Here is an 11,625-nt window from a genome sequence, read left to right as displayed (position 1 = left end):
ATAACTTAATTAAAATGAATCAACCGTGTGTGTAGCCGTGATGGTCTCTTTTCAGCGGAGTCCGGGAAGAGAACACGGTCTCGTGTTATGCTTGTACGTAAGTAGCTTCAGGATCACTTCTTGATCACTTTTAGCTTCTCGACCGTGCTTTGCTTCTCTTCTCCCTCTCTTTTGCGTAAGTTAGCCACCATATATGCTAGTGCTTGCTGCAGCTCCACCTCACTACCCCTTTCTTACCTTAAGCTTAAATAGTCTTGATCGCGAGGGTGTGAGATTGCTGAGTCCCCGTGACTCACAGATACTTCCAAACAGATGCAGATGCCAATGATGCCAGTGCAGGGGACGCTACCGAACTCTAGTGGGAGTTCGACGAGGATTCGTGACGTTACTATGTTTCTTTTCCGGATGATCAGTAGAGGAGCCCAGTTGGGGCGATCGGGGATCTAGCATTTGGGGTTGTCTTTCTTTATTTTGGTACCGTAGTCGGACCTTGATTGTATTCTGGATGATGTATGTTATATTTATGTATTGTGTGAAGTGGCGATTGTAAGCCAACTCTTTATCCCTTTCTTATTCAGTACATGGGATGTGTAAAGAGTACCCCTCTTGCGACATGCCTACCATACGGTTATGCCTCTAAATCGTGCCCCGACACGTGGGAGATATAGCCGCATCGTGGGTGTTACAACGGTTGACACCCGCGGAAGTGAAGAGATCCTGAAAAAACGAACAGACATTGTTAGTCAACTCCTCCCCTTCCTTCACCTCCGAGCCATCCTCCCTTCTAAGCTTCTTAATCCGGTTAGCCTTCCTCTTAGCTGAAGCAATGGCCATGAAATATTTTGTGCTTTTGTTCCCATCCTGTAGCCACGTGGCATGGGAATATTGTTTAGCTTTGGTGTTTTTCTTGTCCTCCAACTCCTCAACAAGACATCTCAGCCGAGCCTCCCCCCTAACCTTTGCCGCTGAAACCGGCGCCCGCATGCATGTTTCCAACTCACGTCGGGCTTTCCTCAGTCTCCCCTCTAACTCTCCCACCACCTCTCTGCTCCACTTCCTCATCCTCCTAGCCACATTAGTCATTGCAGTAGCGACATCACCTCTCTCCTTCAGGCATCCCTCCTCCCAAGCTCCTTGAATCTCATCACTGCACCCCTCCTCTTGCAGCCACCAAGCCTCGAAGAGGAACCCCCGATCACCTCCACTCGCCATTTTGGGCACGCCTTGTGTATTAACAATTACCGGTCTGTGGTCGGAATGTCGAGGGGCCCCGTTGATCACATTGAATTCAGGGAACCACTCGCACCATTTTGCATTGGCTGTTGCCCTATCAAGACGTTCACAAATGTACATGTCCACCTCCTTGCTGTGGTTTCTCCACGTGAATTTATCTCCTTCATAACCAATGTCACATAACTCACACGCCTCCAAAGCTCCCCTAAAGTTATCCATAAACCTCTGAGGGCGGACGACTCCTCCCATCTTCTCATCCCCGGTTAAAATCTCATTAAAGTCTCCAAGGCACAACCAAGGACGAACATTTTGGTGTTGCTGCCCAAGGATCCGCATCATCTTCCAAGTTTCCACTTTCCGCTCTAGTTCAGATTTACCATACACCCTCGTGAGTCTCCATATCCTCCCATCCTCCTCTGTTACATCCACATCCATATGCCGCCTCCCATAAGATCTTAATGAAATGCTTAAGCCCCTCTTCCAAAAAAGAGCTACTCCTCTACTCGGACCTACAGGATTCCAAGCCACCATGTTCGCCAACCCCAACAACCATCGAAACTTCTCCAACTCCTTCTCCGTCAATTTCGTCTCCGCCAAAAAGAACACGTCAGGCTCCTCCACCCCCCTCCCACTCAAGGGGGCTACGAACTGCCGGGCCGTTCCCGAGTCCCCAGCGGTTCCAACCGATAAGTTTCATTGGTCCCGGCGGGGCTGCTCCGACAGCCCGGCCGATATCATGTCAGTGGCACTCACACCCAGTTTGTCAGACGCTAGCACATCTTCCTGTGTCTTCTCATCCACCTTCCCCTTCTTTCCCAACTTATCTTCTTCATCTTCCATTCTACCCCTCTTCCCGTCCAGCTCCGTAGTCACCATCTGCTCGCTCGCCACAGCAGTCCTATCCCTCACCTTCTTTCTGTATTTCTTCCCTCCTGCTGCCTTTTCTTTTTCTCCTACGCCGCTAGAGACCTCCAGCCATCCACCCTTATTCTCAGGGACCATAGCCACCGTGCTCGGATTGCTTGGTGCCACAGTGCCCACCACATCTTGGCCTGTAGGATTTGCTTGCTGCCGCTTTGCACCTGCACCAAGTTCCAGCTTCTTGGGGTTGCCCTGCCCCTAGAGAGCTTTGTCATTTTTGACCGGGCTAGTGACCTCATCATCCTTCCCCGACCTGCCTATGCCACCTCCGCTGGAATCACTCTTCCTCCATGAAGGACTCTCACTCCCACTCCCTGACCTCCCTTCTGATCGGCTGAAACCATAGTTGCGTGTCCCACTCGAGCTTCTACCTCCAGACCTCCAAGCTCTCTCATCCACCAGCCTCTGCGCTGACCCATGCCGGCCCGCAGCCATCGTCCCAACTGTGATCGTTCTCCCTTCTTAACCTTTTTATCACAGTCTTTTTCCCCATGGTCGATAATCCCACACGTGTAGCAGAAGTCTGGCAAGAATTCGTATTCAAGTCTGCACCAATCTCTATCCTCCTCCTCCCCACTCTCCATCGCAACCTTCCCTTTGCCATGTTTATCCACCCCTTCATCCTCTCCGGCTAGAGTAAACCCCCTCATAATCGGTTTATCAATCTGCATCCTGATCTTAATTCTTAGAAATCTGCCAATTGCGACTCCATCTACCCCCTGTCCGCCTCCACAAACTCACCAATGATGTTACCAATATCCTCTGCTGAAGTTCATCATACCAAGGGGAAGGTTGTAAACCCTAACCCAAATTGGGATATTGTCATGGGCATAATCCTCTGGCCTCTTACTCGGCACGTAGTCCTCCACCGCCATAATTTCTTTGTCAAACATCCATGGTCCATCTTCAATCGCCTTTCGCTTACCCGACTCCTGGTGAAACGTGATAAGGAACTGATTCGCTCCCATCTCCTTGCAGTCAATTCCCTTGACCGGGCACCAAACCCTGCCTAGAGAGAGGCAGATCGCATCTGGGTGCGCTAATCTCTCGGACATGACCTTACCCACCGCCTGCATCATCGACTCCTTCCCGCTCTCCCTGGATGACAGCCGCACCTTGACACCCTTCCTCTCTTCCTCCGAAAGTTGCAGGCCCTTCAGCAACCCCGCGACTCCTTCCACCGCCATGGCTCCGCTCCCCTTACCGCCCCAACCCCGCCTAGGAACAGGTGTTTTACGACCGCGCGCCCTAGGGAAACGTGCAGAAGGTTTTGGTGGAAGGTTTGAGGATCAGGTGAGGCGCAGATCGCAGGGACGAGGAACCCCGATGGGACTAGACGGTGGCGGAGCGAAGAGAACCCTAGGCACCGATCGCGATCGCCCTCGGGATCGCCTCCGGAATTTCCAGACAAAAACGCCAACCGTCACCAGAGCGGGACGGACTCGCAGTGGTTTTTCTCTAAAAGTCAGTTTTAAAACAAAACAATTCCAAACTTGGGCAATTGATGCATCCCGTTGTTGACAAATGGAAAATTGATCCCAGAATTGGGTTTTAAGAGAATAGTTTCCCAAAATTAGGGTTTTCTTGTATAATAATTAATATATGAAATTGTTTTCTGTAAACTAGTTACACACATTCAGTTCAGAGATGCAGATTAGAGCTGAGGAATTTAGTCTAACATTTGGTGTCAGAGAGAGCGATTTGGTTTCTATAGCATTTGGTGTCAGAACTGAATCTTGAAAGCACAAAGAAACAACAGCGGTTCACGCATCAGTACGCGCCGAGCTATCTCCTAGATTATCAGTGGCGTACGCAACGAGATGCGATGCGATGAGCTTCTTGGCACCAACTTGCGCAAATTGATGCCCGATTCTAGCTACGGTTGCCGAGGTAGGAGGAGCTCCTCCGCTCCGACCTTCATGCTGGCCGTTGCCGCGACGAGCTTCACCATCTTGGCCGCGCCGTCGAGGACGGCGATCTCGACGATGAATGCGCCGCACACGGGGCGGTGGTCGGAGAACTTGGACTCCCCGCGGACGTACGCCACCTGCACGATCCCGTCGCCGCGCCAAAGGATCCGGTCGCACCACGCCGGCGTCCTCCGCTTCGTCTTCTTCTTCGACGCCGCGCCGTCGTCGTCCTCGCCGACGTAGTAGCTGTCGGAGTTCCACGAGTACTTGTACGTCGGCGCGAAGGTGATGACGCCCTCGCTCCACCCGCGGAACACCCCGCCCTCCCTCTCCGTCTTGAGCTGATCCTTCTCGAACAGCGCCGCCCAGTCGCCGGCATCCACCAGCTTCTTCGCCTCCGCGTAGCTCAGCGCGATCCGGTAATTCAGGTCGCCGAGCCAGATCACGCGACTGCACAAACCGAATTTGCTCGAGATTAATGGCAGAATCGGATGCAAGAATCGAATCACTGGTGATGAGAGACTGTGACGTACTCGTGGTCCAGGATTCGTTCCGGGATGCGGCGGCCGGAGCGCTTGCAGACGCGGCGGAACTGGGTGTTCTTGAGGATCTCGACGACGTCGGAGTTGCGGCGGAGCTCGTCGCCGTCCTTCTCGCCAGAGGCGAGGTGGCTGCACACGAAGCACAGGGACGTCTGGTGCAGCGACATGCTCACGGAGATGCACCCTTTGTTGCCAAGGCGGCCCATGATGCCGCGGCCGACGCAGCTGAGCCGGACGTGGCCGATGTGCGCCACCAGCTCCCGCCGCGCCCACACCGTTGCGAAGAGACCCACCATCTGCTTGCACGCCACCAGGCAGTACCTCCTCTGCAGGTTCGCCGCCGCCGGCCGGAGCAACAGCGTTGCGTCGGACGCCATGGACGATGCCTCCCCACCGCCGTCCACGACGACGTCCATGTCCTCCTCGTCTGACGTCGTCGTGTCGCCCTCGACAGCATACCGGCGCCGGTTTTTGCTGCTGCCACAGCGCATCATCAGGCAGGACGACGACGATTTGGAGTACGGCCGGCGCCGGGGCGGCCTCTCCGCGGGGCAAGTGCACGACTTGAGCCGGCGGCCGCGGGTGATGGCGGCGCGGCGAACCTCTCTGGGGGAGGACCCGTTCTTGTGAAACAGCGATGGGTCGAGCGGGCTGGAGCTCGCCGTGTGGAGTGCCGAAGCGGGAGAGGCGGACTGGCTGAAGGACCGGCTAGCCGGCGGCGACGACGAAGTCCGGTTGAGCGCCTGGTTGATGAGCGCGAGCCATCTCGACGCCGGCTCGTTGTCCTCGATCACAAGCACGTTCCCGGCGTTGAGAGGGACGACCTCTTGGAATCTGCATCACCATTGCAGCATATTAAGCTTTCGGGTAACTGAGATTAACTGCACTTGATACTGATGGTACTACTAAAGCAATCTTGCCATGTATCCGGTGCAAATTCTGTGAAACTGAAACTTCAAAATTCTTGAAACAAAATCTATGAAATTGGTTCTTCTCATTTCTCAGAATATTTCACATTTTCCATTGTTTAAAACTTTAAATGTGTCTACTTGTTATCTGAAATTTGTGAAGCAAAAAATTCAGAGGCAGCAACTGGTGTTGTTAGTTGAAACATTGCTTTCAGAAGAATAGGACCTTTCAAGCAAAAGAACCCCACAAGAAAACATGCCAATAATTTGCATAATACACACAGTTCAACAACAGGAGATGTGATGAAATTGTTTGTGGTGCAGAGGAACTGAAAGTGGCAATGTCTTCGTCTACGCAAACACGCAGAGCTCGTGTGTGTGTTAATGAATTGACAATGATGTGGCCCTAAATCAAAGCTGTCCAAGTCCGATGTTGTTCTCCATCTGACAAGAGATAGAAGATTGTGCAAAATTATGATATCTTGTAACATACCCTAGAACATAAATATCTGAATGGTCATCAGAAGGCAGCAAGTCATTCAGATTCAGCTCCATATCTGGAGTCTTTCCGGCGACGTTCCATGTTGCTGCAAATACCCTGTGAAACACAGACCACCGAAGGAGGAAAACTATCTGAATTTGATCGTCACGCATAAATACTAACTTATTTGCGGCGTGAAGTGTGCTAATTGCTTAAACTTGGTATATAAAAACTCGTGAGTGTACCTAAAAGACTCAATATGCGTGCTGGTTGATGCAGGAGAACTGAAATTGCTGAATTTCAGGCTTGTACTTTTGAAGAAGGATGAAGATGATGCTGACGGCGAAGCCACGGGTGAGTGATCTGGTCTCTCTTTCAAATCAACTGAAAAAAAATGCAAACACCGAATTACTTTAGCACCTTCACACAAAATTAGCATTTTGGATTGTTTTTTAGTCTTAACCAAATATGAACTTTGCATGATAACCATGCCCCAGGTCAGGCTTCAACTTTCCACATCACACATGGGAATGGGTTGTTCTTATCATGAATTACAGAAGAGAGAAACACGGTGACTTTGCTTCATCAAAAAATGTAATAATGTTCTAAACTTGAGAACCTACCTGTAGTGTTCATAGAGAGCTCAGCACCGTGTCTCGATGAAGAATTCCTACCCTTCATAGTAGGAGTCCTTACAAAGGGAGACTGAAGAAGGAGAAGAACTAAATCGAGTGATAATTATCTGGTTTGATGGAACTTGCAGCAAGGGATGAGAATAGACGTTACCTTCTTCCTCCTGTTGGTTTTCTGGTCCATTTTCTGAGCCCAGCTTCTTCTTCCAGCATCAAATGAATGGCTCTTGTGCCAAAGCAATTACTTAGCAGCTAGGAGACCTAATCTAATTCCTGAAAAAGTGTTCCAAGAATAAGTCAGGCAGATGGAAGTTTCCTTATTTCCATGGTGAAAACAATCCAAGGCTTGTTGTTCTGAAACACAGCCACCAAAAGTTGTTCAAAGCCAAACTAAGAAACAGGACAAGCAACAACTGTCCAGGAGTATACTATTTAAATAGGACCAACCTATCAGAAAAGAAAGGAACAACCGAGGACTGATTTCAGAAAGGAAAACCCATTCCCTCAAATACGAAATATATTGGTAATTATTTGAGCATTCATAGACAAAACACCAAATGGAACAATCATACAAAATTGGTGTCACGGTCGCGCAGACGATAGCAAAGCATGTGTGCCCCACTTATAAGAAGGAAGAATCTATACCTTGAAAGAAAGAAAGATGTTTATTTGAATAAAAATAAAAAAATAGGTGTCCTAGTCTTCTTTGATGCAATCAATTCAATGGATTAGTAGAAGTTGACCTGAAAAAAATTTAAAGCAGCCATTGGAAGTTCCAACTGGGGCGATGCTAGTGCTGCTGCCACGGTCACGGCACAAAAACAAGAAGTTTCAGAAAATTTCAACAAACCAATGATAACGAAAGGAAACCGCAGAAAGTAAACTCCTCAAAACAATGTGATATGGACATGACATGACTACCCGTGGAAATCACATTTGTTAGCACACTAGCAAGCATATTGTACCAACCTGCATCCTAATTCCTTGCAAGAACTAAACCGCCGTTGCAAAGAAGCTCCGATCATATAGTTGGAGTTGCAACCAAGCGTATGAAGCGAAAAAGCCTAGCTACAAGTGGAAAAAGAATTCCTTGAGACAAGATATCGCCTTTTTTCGTTCGAGAAAAGGGAAGTGTGTGTGCGTGCAATAGATCTTGTAAATTATGTTGGCAAGCTCAAGGTATAGAAGGCGATGGAGTTTGACCAGCCTTTTCCAAATAATTGTGAAAAGTTCCAAATTGAATAGACTAACCAGCTCAAACCAAAGCTGTCATGAAACAGCATAGAGCTGTGTTTAACAGCTCTTTGGAGCCATCCAGCAAGTGGTAAGGTGAGGCAGGCTCTAGGAACTGTAATAAACATAAAAATTGGAACTTTTGAGAAAAAAAAGTTTGATATACAAGTGTACAACAGGAACAAACAAACGAGGCTGCACTTTTTATTTGGTGTAATTGTCTGTCCAATTACACGCCAAAACCAAGAAGTGGGGGAGGAGACCACACTGATTCCCCGAGGCGGCCGTTTTGGCCTTGGAAGCGTCCAAAGCAGAGGGTGGTCGATCGATGCCCCCAAGAGAACATAGACCATAGTAAAGTATTCATAGAAAAATGGGTGAATTGCAGCATGCAGGAAGAGTTCAAAATGACAAGCGCGGATACCAGACCACAATTACTAATGATCAAGTTCGATTCTCCATGGGATACAGCAGGAGTATAGATGAGAACCGGATCAACATCACGGGACAAATCATACAAATCAAACAGAAGAAAAGAGGGAGAGGCTAGCCATGGCGGAGGAGGAAGAAAAGAGGAGAAACCTTGGTGAATGAATGAACGGCGATGACTCTCGTTCCATGGAATGGAATGGAATGGAAGCGCGCGGCGGGAGAGATGCCAAATGGACGCGGCCTAATAATACTACTAGCTAGTAGGAGAAAGAGCAGGAGAAAACGTACGTTACTATTTTTGCGACGCGGTGGTGGCAGTCTGAGAAACCGCCGGCCGGCTGCCCGGCTGTGCGTCACCGGTGCGTCCTTCTCGTGGTTGCCTTTGCCTGAGGCTGCCGGCGCAGACGAGCGGTTGACGAGGAAGGGGAGGAAATGGTGGGGGAGTGGGGGGACGTGGAGGTTGGTCAGGTCAGATGAGGTCAAACCCAAACGGAGCCGTGGGAGGAAGAAGGGGGGCATTCCCTGTTACCCGCGCGCGCGTCGCCTTTTCCCCATGTTTCTGGAGGTGGAGGAGTAATTTGTCGCCGCGCGTCTTCTCTTCTCTTCTCGGTTCCGTTCCACCGTAAAAATTGGCAAATTTTAGGTGTGGTCAGACACCAGATCTTGTTACTACCTTTTTTTTTTGCGGGAAAGATCTTGTTACTACTACAAAGACTTGTACTCCAAACGTACTAGTAGTGTTTGGTCTTACGTATTATCGTGGTGTAGCTGTAGATGCATGTTCAAGACAGAGTCAAACATTCTCAGACCATTTTGGCCTCTTCTTTTTTGGGCGAATAGTCAAAATCACATGACTGTTTTTACACGTTCTTGGTTCAGAAAACCCCTAGTCTGACCTGTGTTCCATCTAGTACTAGGGCCGGAATTTCATAGAAATTCTAGAGGATAGAATTCTCATACGATTTTTTCCTTAAAAGCCCTTTGGTTCATAGAATGGATTCCTATTCCTATATAGGATTGGTTCCTATCCTCCACATTTCATAGGAAAATAAAAATGAACCTAAACTTAATGAAAAAAGTCCTTTGGTGTGAACCAAATGACATATCGTTTCCTATTCTTGCTCATAGGATTGAAATATATGTCATCTCATTTCCTACAAATTTCCTATTCCTACGATAATCCTATCCTATGAACCAAAAAAGGCCTAGGTCTTTTGTAACCGCATGGATTTTAGACAAAAAGTTTACATTGGTAATATGTGTGAAACAACAAATCCCGCAAACTGGAGTATCATACTATAGCAATCTGAAAGCATCTAAGCCGGACTTAGAAAATCCATCCTTAAACGTCCGCAGATGCGTATCTGTCTGTGTCCGTATTGAGCCCTTATATGTCCATATGTATAGTCATGCTCCTCATTTCCTTTCTTATACGTCCGATCAAATTGCATGTGATTGATGTAGATGAAAAGAGAAAAAGAAATGAAATAATAAAGGAAAATGTGGTACGAGATGGGCCGAGGTGGACTGCCCAGACACGTCTGTGAGCCCGCATATTCTCTTCATATTTGATCTCAATAGAAGGATTTACGGACACCCCGAATGTATAGAAATGATATGAAAGGTCTGATTGGATCATTTTTTTTTCTTCTCTCATGTTTAATCATTGACTGGACGTGTCCACGAACGTTTCAGAAGGATTTGAGAGGACTGGTTTAAGTTTTTTTCCTGGTCTAGAGGGACTAGTAACTTTTTTTTTTGCGGGTGGTTAGTAAGTAACTTTTTCTCATATAGGCGGCACCAGCATTGAATCTGGAAGCACGTACTGGGTAGCTACTTGCATGTTGATCGATGGACCACTTTGACTTCTTGCTTGGGATGGTGGATCATGGACCGCATCTCGTGTTCCTACTACCAAAACGTGCAGCCGTGTCCGGCCCGGCCCGGATCATGTCACCGTGCTGTCGTGTCGATGCCATGCATCATCACATATATTCCCTTCTGCTCATCCCATACCTTCCCAGCGATTACACTGATAATATTATCAAGTCGTTCCCTTAATTATTTGTTGGACGACCTATATTCTACTACTGTCTTCCAATAACCAAAGACTCGAAGTAGGTAAACATGGTAGGCATGCATGAAGTAGGCCATGCTCAGTGGATAAAGAGAAGAGGAAAAAAAAAGTTTGGACTAATTGGTTGCACTAATCAAAGTACTGGGACTTGCATCAATGCACTCTTTAGATGCTTAGGTTTACTTATTTTGACAAAGAGCTATCTTGGATTAGGTTGCAACTTTTTTTTATTGAACATATGCTATTTTTTTCTTTTACAAGCACAAGTCAAACACACATAGATAACCCGTTTGATGGCTAGAAGGCCGGTGAGAGTGAGCCGTTCAACCAATCAGGGATTAAATCTCATGTTTGTCATTAAGCTTTCACAATAATGTGGGTTATTCTTTCAGTGGAAGGCAATGTTTCTGTGGCAGTGAGACATTCGTGGTAACTTCATCAATTTTAAAATCCGCAACGCCAACTCTTGTATGTGTGTATTACTATCGTCTTCCATTTTCCGAATATTAGAAGTAGGTAACTAGATGTGTATGCATGAAGAAGGCCATGCAATGACAAAAAGGAAGAGGCAAAGGAGTTTCAACGAACTTCCCAAGATGCCCAAGATGACAAGCTCCTCCAGAAAAATTACAGTTATCCAGGTTGAGTACTCTTAACATTGAAGATGGTGCTGTTACCAAGAACCATGTGTAGCTCCATGATGATGGCTTTCCTCTCTTCCCCCCTCCCTCCCCTCGATCTAGCGATCGCGGCGGTGGCCTGCTTTGTTCGCTCCCCTTCCTTCTTCTCGTCTCCCCCCTCTTGGTCGACGCCATCCCCTCCCCCCCTCCCCGCAGTCTGCTGATCCCCAGTGTCCTCCTTCTACGTGCCTGGACGGTGCCCTCTCGGCCAATCGCTTCTGGGCGCTCAACGGGAGTGGCTCGGAGTCGGAGGACGACGTCGACGCCTCCTTGGATCTGCCTCTGCCTCCCCTGCCGGTGTTGTTGGCTAAGGTGAGGAAATTTGCCTTGGGCGGTCGTGGCAGTGCGATGCCGTCGCCGTCGGTGGAAGTTGGCTGGTCCGTCGTGACGCAATGTGGTCGTAGATCTGGTATGCGCGATTGGCTGCCGGTGTCCTCCCCTGACCTGGGTTGCCTGGGTGTGCCTTTGTTGGGTCCGTCGTCCCTCCCTCCCTCTCCGGCTGCGGCCTCTCCTCCATCCCCAGATCTGCCGTTGGGGCGACACACTGGGGCGATGGGGGCTAGTTCTTCATCGCCG

General features: G+C 48.6%; 1 protein-coding gene across 4 annotated transcripts; it reads right to left on the bottom strand.

Annotated features, from left to right (window-relative positions):
* Positions 1-3,844: 3,844 nt before the first annotated feature.
* LOC125529857 (type I inositol polyphosphate 5-phosphatase 10) lies at positions 3,845-8,844 on the bottom strand. Of its 4 annotated transcripts, none has more exons than XM_087517992.1 (7): positions 8,581-8,844; positions 6,782-6,900; positions 6,619-6,700; positions 6,241-6,379; positions 6,008-6,112; positions 4,598-5,440; positions 3,845-4,514 (listed from the first exon to the last, which is right to left on the bottom strand). In XM_087517992.1, the coding sequence occupies exons 2-7, from the start codon at positions 6,809-6,811 to the stop codon at positions 4,031-4,033; spliced, it is 1,683 nt and encodes a 560-aa protein (XP_087374118.1). In that variant the 5' UTR covers positions 6,812-6,900; positions 8,581-8,844; the 3' UTR covers positions 3,845-4,030. The 4 variants fall into 4 exon arrangements, with proteins under 4 accessions (XP_087374118.1, XP_087374119.1, XP_087374120.1 ...); XM_087517993.1 differs by lacking the exon at positions 8,581-8,844 and adding an exon at positions 8,443-8,563; XM_087517994.1 differs by lacking the exon at positions 8,581-8,844 and adding an exon at positions 7,597-8,417.
* Positions 8,845-11,625: the final 2,781 nt, after the last annotated feature.

This window comes from Triticum urartu, chromosome 4A, assembly GCF_056163025.1.
Source record: "Triticum urartu cultivar PI428250 chromosome 4A, HENAU_Tu73, whole genome shotgun sequence".
NCBI lineage: Eukaryota > Viridiplantae > Streptophyta > Magnoliopsida > Poales > Poaceae > Triticum > Triticum urartu.
This window is presented reverse-complemented; position numbering and strand designations above follow the sequence as displayed.

Bases quoted from the DNA above. Each gene is read 5' to 3' on its own strand.
- LOC125529857 (XM_087517992.1), bottom strand. From the start codon at position 6,811: ATGGACCAGAAAACCAACAGGAGGAAGAAG. The intron at 6,380-6,618 runs GTAGGTTCTCAA...ATTTTTTTTCAG, and splicing joins GCTCTCTATGAACACTACAG to TTGATTTGAAAGAGAGACCA. The intron at 4,515-4,597 runs GTACGTCACAGT...CGGTTTGTGCAG, and splicing joins GAACGAATCCTGGACCACGA to TCGCGTGATCTGGCTCGGCG.